The sequence below is a fragment of the Lithobates pipiens genome, unplaced genomic scaffold (assembly GCF_037356315.1).
Source record: "Lithobates pipiens isolate NorthernLeopardFrog02 unplaced genomic scaffold, aLitPip1_a1.2 Scaffold_35, whole genome shotgun sequence".
NCBI classification, from domain to species: domain Eukaryota; kingdom Metazoa; phylum Chordata; class Amphibia; order Anura; family Ranidae; genus Lithobates; species Lithobates pipiens.
In genome coordinates, this window is record NW_027507811.1 from 2,268,372 (window position 1) to 2,281,686 (window position 13,315).

The following is a 13,315-nucleotide window of genomic DNA, read 5'->3' on the forward strand; positions in this document are numbered from 1 at the left end:
GTTCCTTTATCTGAACATTAGTAATACGTTCTGCATGGTTTGAGATTACCAGGTCCAACAGAACATCATTCCTAGTTGGGGCCTCAATAAACTGGACCATAAAATTGTCCTGTAATATGTTTACAAATTTTTGCCCTTTAACTGTCCCAGCAGTGCTATTACTCCAGTCCATTTCTGGGTAGTTAAAATCCCCCATTATTATCACTGTCCCAGCCCTTGCAGCCCTTTCTATCTGTGCAAGGAGCTGAGTCTCCACCTCCTCATTAACATTGGGTGGTCTATAACAAACTCCAATGATTAACTTTGAACTACGCACATCTGTATGCAGTTCTACCCATAATGCCTCAGACTCATCACACTATGTAATTTGTTCATAAATGACCTGGAGGATGGGGATGGGGGAAACAGTCCAATCTCTGTATTTGTGGATGATACTAAGCTAAGCAGGGCAATAACTTCAATAACTTAAAAATTTAAAATAATACATTTGGGTGGCAAAAATCTGAATGCAATCTATAGACTGGGGGGGGGGGGAGAACCTCTGGGGGGATCTAGGATGGAGAAGGACCTGGGGGTCCTAGTAGATGATGGACTCAGCAATGCCAAGCTGCTGCTAACAAAGCAAACAGAATATTGGCATTAAAAAGGAGATCAACTCCAGAGATAAAAGGATAATTCTCCCCTCTACAAGACTCTGGTCCGGCCGCACCTGGAGTATACTGTCCAGTTCTGGGCACCAGTCCTCAGGAAGGATGTACTGGAAATGGAGCGACTACAAAGAAGGGCAACAAAGCTAATAAAGGGTCTGGAGGATATTAGTTATGAGGAAAGGTTGTGAGCTCTGAACTTATTCTCTCTGGAGAAGAGATGCCTGAGAGGGGATATGATTTCAATGTACAAATACTGTACTGGTGACCCCACAATAGGGAGAAATCTTTCCGCAAGAGTTCTCCAGGCCATACTTCTCCTGCAGCCCAAAGTCCGTGACAATACTCCCCCCTGTTCCATAGTCCGACAGACCCAGCTAGATCCAATACAGGTCAGCTTGGGGATGTCCGGGAGCTATAGTACAATCACAGTTCAGTTTGCCGCGAATGTCTACTGTGTTATAGTCGGCCCGGCCTGTACTGCACGGTAAAGTTGTAGGGCTGCAGGGCAAGACTCCATCTCAGTAAGCGTTCGTTGTCCCCGGATACTCGATTTAACCAGATCAAAGGGTTGTGGTGACCGTGAAGGATCATCCATAGAGATACGGATGACGTTTTTTCAAGGCCCACACCAGCGCCAAACATTATTTTTCTATGGCTGCATACCCCACCTCCCAGGATGTAGGCAACAGGTTGCTCACTGCCGTCGGCTCCCACTTGGCTTAGCACTGCTCCCAAACCGAAGGTGGAAGCATCTGCATGTACAAAAAAACATTTGTTTGGGTCAGGAGCAGCCAAAACTGGGGCAGAAATCAAAGCATTTTTCAGGCGCTGGAAAGCATTTTCACACTCTGGGGGCCACAGGACCTGGCAGGGAAGATTCTTTCTGGTCAAGTCAGTCAGGGGTTTAGCTATCATGCTATAGTCGGTAACAAACCTCCTATAGTATCTTGCAGTGCCTAGGAATGCCAAGACCTGGGTTTTCATCCTGGGGGTGGGCCAGTTGGCAACGGCCTCTACTTTAGCTGGTTCAGGACGCTGTTGCCCACGGCCTACCCGAGGTACCGAACCTCGGACATCCCTATGCTACATTTCTCTGGCTTTAATGTTAGTCCTGCATTCCTGATGAGGTCTAACACAGTAACCAAGTGGAGTAGATGTTCCTCCCAGGTATCGCTGTAGATCGCAATGTCATCCAGGTATGCACAGGCACAATCCTGAAGGAAAGAGAAAAACTCACCCAAGCTCTACTGCTATATAGTATAGTTGGTGTGTAACGTAGTCGGTGCTCTGTCTGATTAAGCCGGCAACATGACAGCTTCTCCATAGAAAATATTTAAGCTTTACAGCAATAACATCAAAAAACACTGACGCGTTTCGACCTTCATCAAAAGCAATCCTGAAGGTCATATAACTGTTGATCTACCCTCCTCTGGAATGTCGCCGGAGCATTTTTCATTCCAAATGGCATGACCTTAGACCGGTACAAGCCAGAGTGGGTGATGAAGGCCGATTTCAAAACAGATTCTGGGTCCAGAGGAATCTGCCAGTACCCTTTGCATAAGTCAAGGTTAGTTAGGAAATGACCTCGGGGTGATGCGGTCTAACAGTTTATTCGACCCGGGGCATGGGGTAGGCGTCAGTCATTTAGTCGGGGGTAATCTACACAGAAGCAGATAGTACCATCCCGCTTTGGCACTAACAGTCCTGGGGATGGCCAGGGGCTGTCGAAGGGCTCGATGACTCCTAAATCAAGCATGTCCTTTATCTCCTGCCTCATACCCTCTCTCACTGACTCAGGTACCAGGTAAGCCGCCTGCCGCATAGGTGTGTGTCCCGGGGTTTCCACTCAGTGCACTGTCATATTAGTGTATCCAGGCTCAGTGGAAAACATTTCCCGATTCTTCTTAAGGACCAGCCTGGCCTGGTCCTGCTGCTCTGGCCCTAGCTGCCCATCTAACCTCACTATCTCCACACCTGCTCTGTCCCCATCTCTCTCCGGTAGCTCTGGCAGGGGAAGGATCTCGGAATCTTCCCCGGCTGGAGAACATATGGCAGCTATCTCCTCAGGCCTCTCTTGGTACACTTTGAGCATATTCACATGGAAGGACTCTTTCATCTGAGCACTTAGCTACCAGGTAGGTAGTGTCACATATTTGCTGCGCTACCTTGGCAGGGACCCTACAAGAGGCCTGTAATTTGTCCGACTTGGTAGGCTTGAGGGCAAGAACTTTCTGCCCTACAGCCAAGGTGCGATTCCGGGCAATAGGATCATACCACTGCTTCTGCTGTCCCTGTGCAGTCTGAAGGTTCTCTCGTACGGCGTTCCTTCAGCCGTTCCCTGAGCGCTAGTACATTCCCTACCACACAGGTCTCTTCAGCCCCTACACCTCCTTCCCAATGGGCTCCAAGTAGATCTAGTGGCTCCCTCACCCGTCTCCCATACAATAGCTCAAATAGGGAGAACCCCGTAAGCGAACAGGAGGTGCCGCAGAAATTTCTCCCAATCCCGGTGAGAAGTTGCGAACGTCCGCTGTAATTGCTTCAGCGTTCCATTGAACCACTCCCACAGTCCGTTAGTCTGGGGGTGGTAAAGAGAGCTGTGTATTGGCTTAATTCCACAGAGCTTCCACAACTGATGGGTTAGGTCCTTGGTCTGAGATAATCTCCTGAGGGACACCCACCCTGGCAAAGATCCGGAGCAGGGCCTCCACTACTGTCTCTGCATGGATGTTTGTCAGAGGAACTGCCTCCGGGTAATGAGTAGCATAATCCACCACCGTCAAGATATATCTCTTCCCAGAGGGACTGGGTTGGGGTAATGGTCCTACCAGGTCTACAGCTATCCAGCTAAAGGGCTCAGCTATGATCGGTAGGGGGTACAAACGAGTTTTAGATCGGTCACCCTTCTTTCCCACACGCTGACAAGTATCACAGGTACGGCAATACTGTCTAAGATCCCCAGTTATCCCTGGCCAGAAGAATAGAGTCAAACGGTGAACAGTTTTGGTCACTCCAAAGTGGCCAGCTAGGGGAATGTCATGTCCCAATGCTAAAGCAGGTCGTGCCGATATTTCTACGGCATGACCAGCTGTCGCTTGGGCACTGGATGAGATCCCTTCCCTTCGGTCACCCAATAAAGTAATTCCCGATCCCCCTCTATCCGTTCCCTTTCTAATCCCCCAGAGTCCATCCCTGCCCTCTCCCCCGATTACTAGCTAACGTGGAGTCGGATAGTAGTTCCCGGGTAAAGTCAGTCGGGGTAGCCCAGGTAAAGGGTGGCACAGTCTGGACGGGGATAGGGAAATTAGGCCTTACCTGGGTTCCATCATCGAATGCCTCCTCCGCTCACCTTGCTTTCTGCCGGGTGGTCACAGGGAAGGCTTCTGGGGATAAATCCACATGGAAAGATGAAGAAAGATGTCCCAAATAATTTACAAGTAGAACATCTGCAGGTATATCTCTCATAACTCCAACTTCCACGTCTCTGTATCCCGAGCCCCAATCCATATGCACTTGGGCAGTAGGGATGCGTAAAACTTTGCCTCCAGCCACTCGCACAGCTATGGACCTCCCGGTTTTCTCAGTCATTGTAACCATCCTGGGTTGCCCCAAAGTAATAGTAGCTCTGCTGTCCCCGAATCCATGGGCGGGTCGCCCATTCACCCATACGTCCTGTCGGTGATGCCTGCTATTGCCATCAGGAGCAGCTTGTAATCGGGTTCATCTCATGGAGTAGCCCAAATTCCTCTTCACCTCAGCCAGTTGAAGTAGATGGTGTGGCGGCTTCCAGGTAATGAGCAGCCGCTTGGGCTGGGCTGGGGGCAGCACGGTTCCATGAACTGACGTTGACATTTCGAGGACAGTTGGCTCGTTGGTCTCCCATTTGATTACACCCACAACAGCGAGGACCGGTCTTCTTGATGGGTACAGCCGGTCGGGCCATTTCAGGGAGGGCGACCGACTGCTGGCTGGATGGCTGGATATGGGTAGGTGCTGGTGGTGGTCTGGAGATGCCACGAGGCTCCGGTTGGTGGGATATCCAGGTATCCATATACTGGTCGGCTAGCTCCGCTGCTTTGTCTACCCTCGAGAGCTTTTGGTCTTGGAACCACTGGCGAACTTTACTAGGGGATTGTTTATAAAACTGTTCCAGTAGGATCAGTTGGGTAGCATGCGCTAAGGTAGTTGCCTGACAGCCGGAGAACCATGCATCTATCGATCGGGACATCTGATGAGCCCATTCCCTATAGGGCTGGTCCTCTTTCCGTTGTAGGCTGTGAAATTTGGACCTATGAGCTCCTTGACTCGCTCAAAGTCTTTTTTGTCTTCCCCGTGTACGGCTTCAAAAGCATCCAGGGCTCGACCAGACAGCTTGCTGATCTTCGTCAATTTCCTGGAGATCGCACTGGGGTCTCGAAGACATGAAGGTACCGGTTGATTTCCTCCACCCTATCCTAGAAGGGTCAAAAAGCTGCGTAGGGAAGTTTCTTGTGGCTACTCCGTTCTGCAGGTGCAGTAGCCCAGATCTGCTTCTGAACCTCAAGCATTTTCAGACGTGTCGTGTCTGCAATTATTTGGGTGATCACCTCTTGGGGGCAGTAGTGCTGTATAGTGACAGCCGCCACTGGATTTCTCGCTGGAGCTCAGCCATCCTGGAATCCCTCCATAGCTGGCCCTCTGCTTCGGTCCCTGGCTTGGTCACTTTCCATCAACTTGGCAATTAGAGTTGCCTTTGACTTGTTGCTGGCGTTCTGTACCCTTGATTCCAGAAGATCCTTGAGTGTCCCCCATGAACCAGACAACACCAGTCTTGGAGTACACCAGAAAAATTAACTGCTTATTTTAAGAAACACACTGAATTTATACAGGAAACCATCAGATAAGGGCTACACCCATTATCTCAGACAAAGATCACCTTACACAGTAGAGCTAGTCCTATTATCATAACAATGACCTTGGACAGTCTGGCTCCACGGTCTAACTTGCATAAGAAACCCTAAGCAATTAGTGACCAGCTCTGGATAACCTAAGAACACATTATAACACAGAGTTCTCCAGGCCATGGTTCTCCTGCAGCCCAAACGGAGTTTGACACCCCTGCATTACGTGTTTAGGTTGAGCAACATCTATGGTGAAAATGAACATTTTTCTGCCGGCTGATCCCCAGAATCTCCATAAATCCAGTCTAGATCCATAAATTGTGTCGGCAGCACAGAGAAGGAAGATTATCGGAGAGAAATCCAGGAATACAGGACGGGGAACACAGCTCAGGAAAGTGACCAGGGGATTACAGGCTGATATCACCCAGCCCCCGCCCTACTCTGGACCAATCAGTGAGCAGTATGGGTGGAGGAATGTATTTAGTGTTAATGACCCACCTGTGCTGATCTCTGTAGGAGTGTCCTCCTCTATAAATGTCCCCGTTATTCCATCCTCCTCCATAGACTGCCGATCATCCCTCACTTCTTCTTCTTCTTCTGCTTTATACTCAAATTCTATATCCATTGGATCTCCACTCTAAACCAAGAAAATGAGAGAAAATATAATTTGTAAAATATAAGCTTATATACAAATTACACATTATCTCCACCTGTCCATGTTCTAGATGCTCCATCCCACCAACCTTGTAACAGTGGGGGATGGTGTGATCTTCCTGTGTGGAATCCCGGGAATACAGAGGACGGGGACATCTCTCTGGTGGGTTCCTGGTATTTGGTGTCTCCATCATATCCTTGTGTCCTTCTGAAAACTCCTCCATCACTCCATACTCCTCATCCTCCTCTTTATACTCTTCTTTAACCTCAATATTATCATCCCCGAGGTTTCCTCTCTGAATATTTAATAAACCATTCATTGTAAGAAACATGCTTGAATATAAATCAGAACTACCAATAATTGTCAATCATCTACCTGATGATGGTGGGGGATGGTGTGACCTTCCTGTGTGGAATCCCGGGAATACAGAGGACGGGGACATCTCTCTGGTGGGTTTCTGTAGCTGGATGACCCCACCATGGTGTCCTGGTACAGATCTTGAGGTTCTTTAGGAATCTCCGACTCCTCCATCCCCCCATCCTCCTCTTTTATCTCTTCTTTAACCTCAACTTTAGGATCTCTCAGGTTTCCACTCTGAATATATAATAAAAATGACATGAATGGTAACAATGCAGATAATGTACAGATCCTAATGATACTATCAGTGATTGTTCCTCATCTACCTGATGATGGTGGGGGATGGTGTGACCTTCCTGTGTGGAATCCCGGGAATACAGAGGACGGGGACATCTCTCTGGTGGGTTCCCATTACTGGATCCATCTGTAGGAAACACACACACTGACTGAATACATTGTTTCTATGTGTTTATCAGATGATGGGGGATCTAGGTGGAGCCTCCGTACTGCTCTCTCCTTTACAATAAAGTCTCCTCTTACCCGGTGATGTGAGGGGCGGCTGATTGTCCATCATGTTTCCACTATATCTCCTCTCTATTTCCTCCTGACCCAGCTTTCGTCTCAATTTTAATGTGCTTTTTATACCTGACATCACTTCCTGTCTGCACCTGACATCACTTCCTGTCTTCCATAGAGACTTCCTGTCTCTATGGTAGACGTGAGAAAATCACCATCTTGTGGAGATCAGAGGAACTGCAGCCCCGAGAAACGTTTCGTAGTGTGAACACGGCCTTGTGCTGTGTGTGTATGTACTGTATATCCTTATAGATGGGGTCACCTCCACTCCCACCGAGGGGAACATATACTGTATATATATATATATATATATATATATATATATATATATACACATTTTGTATGTATGTATGTATGCCTTGTATTAGGGTGTTTTGCTGGCTGCTACTCACTAATACATTTTTTGGGGCATTCAGCGCACTTATATATATATATACACAAAAAAAAAAAATATATATATATATATATATATATATATATATATATATAAAAATATGTAGCACCCTATATCTTCGGTAGGTAGGTTGCTAGAGTAGGTTTTTTTTGTGTGTACTGGAAGCACAGGTAAATTTAAGCAGGCCTATTCTGCGAGCTAGGCCTGTTTGTTTTGATCTGGGGCTGGGGAGTGGTTTGGTGTTGCAGTAGGTGACTGATATGTACTTCACCTCCCTCCTCTTTGTTTCAAGAGGGTCCTGGAAAAGAGACGGGGCAGAGGGCTGGAGCGACATGGGGTGTATTTGGGAGCCTTGACCCATCCCCAACTAGGATTGGCAGGGGGCAGGCCTCCTATATATATATATATATATATATATATATATATATATATATATATATACCCATGGTCAGCTTGTTGTGGTAGGAGTTCTCAGGGTGGAAGAACTGAACGATGGAGTGTTAGACTGTCGTGGACCTTGAGGAAACCCCATTTCTGGGGGAGGGGGTGAACTCGGCTTTGGAGCTCGGGAGCTGGGAGGGAGCCTCTCTCTCTCTCTACATGGTCATTGAGAGGTGTCCTGGAACAGGAGAAGGACAGTGGGGAGCACTGCCAGGCAAGTCGTTCAGGAGGGATCCATGCCGGGGGTCCGCAAAGTGAGAAGCTCTGGGAGAGACATGCCAGCATTGGATTTGAAGCCAGAGAGACTGCGGTGTCGTTGAAGTCAAGTTGCTGCATCCAGGAAGGTTGGCACGGATTTGCACCGGATTTTCTGGGATCGGTAGTCCACCAAGTATCAGTTATAGCGCAACTATTCTTTTCTTCTAAAATGGTTGCCACAGCAGAGGAAAGCAAAGTGATTTCAAGTAGTGTGCTGGAGGAGATGCGAAGTATCGGAGACTGTCAATTTAGATTCAACTATCTTCACCTCAACTAAGGGCCGGTTCACACAGCAGGCGAGGCGAGGCGACTCCGACTTGCCTCGCCGCGACCTGCCGCGGCCTCAGCGGCGACTTGCAAATGACTTCTGTATAGAAGTCAATGCAAGTCGCCCCGAGGTCGCCCAAAAGTAGTACAGGAACCTTTTTTTCTGAGTCGGAGCGACTCGAGTCGCTCCTCTCAGAACGGTTCCATTGGACAGGACGGGGGCGACTTGCGAGAGCGAGGCGAGGCGAGTCGTGTCGCCTCGCATCGCCCGCTGTGTGAACCGGCTCTAAGAAAGGTTCATCGTTTGGGCATCCCATGTCTCTTTCCCCCATCCAAGTTTAACCACTTGGCGCCCAAGCTACGTCATATGACGTCAAGGGCTTTGTGGTGTAATATCTGAATGACGCCCGAGGCCACAGACATCATTCAGATATCGGCATTTTCAGCCGGCGATTCCCTGCACCATAGGAACAATCATAGCGGCTGTTCCGCCGCTTGATCATTCTTACGTGCGGCAGGAGGGGACGCCCCCCCCCCCTCCCGCCGGTGCTTCTATCTACCGCTTCCATGTGAGTCGGTCACAGGATAATGATCATAGAGATTTCAGGTGGACCAGACGGTCCCCAGAGTCTCTATGATCGTTCGGAGGCCGGGCGCGATGTTATGACGTCACGCCCCGGCCTCTGCATTCAAATTAACCGCGCCGCTTTGGCTGTGAAGCCAGGATCGTTTTTTTTTTGTTTTTTTATTTTAGGCTTCCCAGCCTAGAGGTGAGATGTGGGGTCTTATTGACCCCCCCCCCCCCCATATCTCACTGTAAATAGGTCCGATCGTGCCATATTCCTATTACAAGGGATGTTTACATTCCTTGTAATAGGAATAAAAGTCATCAAAATTTTTTGTGTTTTGTTTTTAAAGTGTCAAACTAAAAAAATTTAAATAAAATTAACAATAAAAATAAATTAAAGCGCCCCCTGTCCCCGTGAGCTTGTACGCAGAAGCGAACGCATACGTAAGTCCCGCCCACATATGAAAACGGTGTGCAAACCACACATGTGAGGTATCGCCGCGAACGTTAGAGCGAGAGCAATAATTCTAGCCCTAGACCTCCTCTGTAACCCAAACCACGTAACCAGTAAAAAATAAATTTAAAGCGTCGCCTGGGGATTTTTAAATACCAACGTTTGGCGCCATTCCACGAGCGCGTGCAATTTTGAAGCGTGACGTGTTGGGTATCTATTTACTCGGTGTATTTTCCTCTTTCACATTATGAAAAAAAATTGGGCTAACTTTACTGTTTTTTTTTTTCTAAAGCATGAAACTGTTTTTTTTTTTCTGAAAAAAAACGTGTTCGAAAAATTGCTGCGCAAATACCGTGCGAGATAAAAAGTTGCAACGACCGCCATTGTATTCTCTAGGGTCTTTGCTAAAAAAAAAAAAAAAAATGTATATAATGTTTGGGGGTCCTATGTAATTTTCTAGCAAAAAAAATAATTAATTTTACATGTAGGAGAGAAATGTCAGAATTGGCCCGGGTGCGAAGTGGTAAATCCCCTAATAAACCCAACAAAGACAGGTAAAAGACCGTTCATCGACTGGCAATGAGTTTCTGAAATGGATGTCTGACCGTGTAAGGTGATGTGTGGAGCTAGAACACGCCGCGACCCCACGGGGGCACCGCTACATTTATATATATATATATATATTAGAGTGAAAATAACGTGGTACCAAAAAGGTAATAACTATGGGGGAAGGGCTGATGGAGAAAATTGCAGGCTATTACCAAGTCTGTCTTTTACTAGGACCCCCTAGATCAGTGATGGTGAACCTTGGCACCCCAGATGTTCTGGAACTACATTTCCCATGATGCTCATGCTTTATGCAGTGTAGTGGAGCATCATGGGAAATGTAGTTCCAAAACATCTGGGGTGCCAAGGTTCTCCATCACTGCCCTAGATCCTTCCAAAACATCTGGGGTGCCAAGGTTCACCATCACTGCCCTAGATCCTTCTCCATCCTGGATTCCCCCAGAAGGATCTAGGGCAGTGATGGTGAACCTTGGCACCCCAGATGTTCTGGAACTACATTTCCCATGATGCTCCACTACACTGCATAAAGCATAGAGCATCATGGGAAATGTAGTTCCAGAAAATCTGGGGTGCCAAGGTTCACCATCACTGTCCTAGATCCTTCCAAAACATCTGGGGTGCCAAGGTTCACCATTACTGCCCTAGATCCTTCTGGGGGAATCCAGGATGGAGAAGGATCTAGGGCAGTGATGGTGAACCTTGGCACCCCAGATGTTTTGGGAGGATCTAGGGCAGTGATGGTGAACCTTGGCACCCCAGATGTTTTGGGAGGATCTAGGGCAGTGATGGTGAACCTTGGCACCCCAGATGTTTTGGGAGGATCTAGGACAGTGATGGTGAACCTTGCCACCCCAGATGTTCTGGAACTACATTTCCCATGATGCTCATGCTTTATGCAGTGTAGTGGAGCATCATGGGGAACATATTCCAAAACATCTGGGGTGCCAAGGTTCACCATCACTGCCCTAGATCCTTCTCCATCCTGGATTCCCCCAGAAGGATCTAGGGCAGTGATGGTGAACCTTGGCACCCCAGATGTTTTGGGAGGATCTAGGGCAGTGATGGTGAACCTTGGCACCCCAGATGTTTTGGAAGGATCTAGGGCAGTGATGGTGAACCTTGGCACCCCAGATGTTCTGGAGCTATGTTCCCCATGATGCTCCACTACACTGCATAAAGCATGAGCATCATGGGAAATGTAGTTCCAGCACATCTGGGGTGCCAAGGTTCACCATCACTGTCCTAGATCCTTCTCCATCCTAGATTCCCCCAGAAGGATCTAGGGCAGTGATGGTGAACCTTGGCACCCCAGATGTTTTGGGAGGATCTAGGGCAGTGATGGTGAACCTTGGCACCCCAGATGTTCTGGAACTACATTTCCCATGATGCTCCACTACACTGCATAAAGCATGAGCATCATGGGAAATGTAGTTCCAGAACATCTGGGGTGCCAAGGTTCACCATCACTGTCCTAGATCCCTCTGGGGGAATCCAGGATGGAGAAGGATCTAGGACAGTGATGGTGAACCTTGGCACCCCAGATGTTTTGGGAGGATCTAGGGCAGTGATGGTGAACCTTGGCACCCCAGATGTTTTGGGAGGATCTAGGGCAGTGATGGTGAACCTTGGCACCCCAGATGTTTTGGAAGGATCTAGGGCAGTGAGGGTGAACCTTGGCACCCCAGATGTTCTGGAGCTATGTTCCCCATGATGCTCCACTACACTGCATAAAGCATGAGCATCATGGGAAATGTAGTTCCAGAACATCTGGGGTGCCAAGGTTCACCATCACTGCCCTAGATCCTTCTCTATCCCGGATTCCCCCCAGAAGGATCTAGGGCAGTGATGGTGAACCTTGGCACCCCAGATGTTTTGGAAGGATCTAGGACAGTGATGGTGAACCTTGGCATCCCAGATATTCTGGAACTACATTTCCCATGATGCTCCACTACACTGCATAAAGCATAGAGCATCATGGGAAATGTAGTTCCAGCACATCTGGGGTGCCAAGGTTCACCATCACTGCCCTAGATCCTTCTCCATCCTGGATTCCCCCCAGAGGTTCAGCCCCTAGTGAGTAACGTGCATTTATATTTTTATCCCCCAAATGAATCACCTTACATTTTTCAACATTAAACCTCATTTGGCACCTAGTTGCCCAACCCATTATTGTATTCAGGTCTTCCTGCAAAATTTTTATATTCTGATGTGAATTTATTGTCCTACTTTGTGTCGTCAGCAAAAACTGAGATTGCGCTGTTTATACCAACCTCCTAACCCCCTATATCATTTATGAATAAATTAAACAGAATTGGTCCCAAGACAGGACCTTGGGGTACCCCACTTACCACTCCAGACCAGTCTGAGCACACGTTATTTATCACCACCCTTTGGACACGCCCCTGTAACCATTTCTCTATCCAAGAACAAACCTTATGGTCCATGCCTACAGGCCTCAGCTTGTAGATTAAGCGTTTATGGGGAACTGTATCGAATGCTGTTGCAAAATCCAGATACGCCACATCTACCGGCCTCCCCTTATCTAGATGGCAGCTCACTTCCTCGTAGAATGTTAACTGGATGGTTTGGCAAGAACGACCCTTCGTAAACCCATGCTGGTTACTACTAATGATACTGTTTCCATCAGCAAAGTCTTGTATATAGTCCCTTATCATCCCCTCCAATAATTTACATACTATTGATGTTAGGCTGACCGGCCTGTAAATTCCCAGGAAATTTACATACTATTGATGTTAGGCTGACCGGTCTGTAAATTCCCAGGAAATTTACATACTATTGATGTTAGGCTGACCGGCCTGTAAATTCCCAGGAAATTTACATACTATTGATGTTAGGCTGACCGGCCTGTAAATTCCCAGGAATATGTATCTGACCTTTTTTGAACATTGTTACCACATTGGCTTTTTTTCAAATTAGCTGGTACAATTCCTGTCAGTATGCTGTCCATGGAGATTAGGAATAATGGTCTGGCTATAACCTGACTGAGTTCTTTGAGGACTCTCGGGTGTAAGCCATCCGGTCCTGGTAATTTATGTTTTCTAGTCTTTTCTTGACACCGGCTTCTGTTGCGCACAAGGGTACATCCTGCGACTCGTTACTAACCATACATCCCCTCCAATAATTTACATACTATTGATGTTAGGCTGACCAGCCTGTAAATTCCCAGGAAATTTACATACTATTGATGTTAGGCTGACCGGTCTGTAAATTCCCAGGAAATTTACATA

At 47.6% G+C, this 13,315-nt stretch overlaps 1 protein-coding gene across 3 annotated transcripts in view; it reads right to left on the minus strand.

The window, feature by feature from the left end:
- The window catches only part of LOC143955878 (uncharacterized), a 201,633-nt gene that overhangs the window by 47,335 nt on the left and 140,983 nt on the right, over positions 1-13,315 (minus strand). Inside the window, exon 5 of one of the 3 annotated variants that reach the window (XM_077465997.1) lies at positions 6,561-6,779. The exons of the other annotated variants lie outside the window; for them this stretch is intronic. Coding sequence (XP_077322123.1) covers positions 6,561-6,779 — 219 coding nt within the window. The remainder of the gene's footprint in view (positions 1-6,560; positions 6,780-13,315) is intronic. 3 annotated transcript variants of the gene reach the window in all.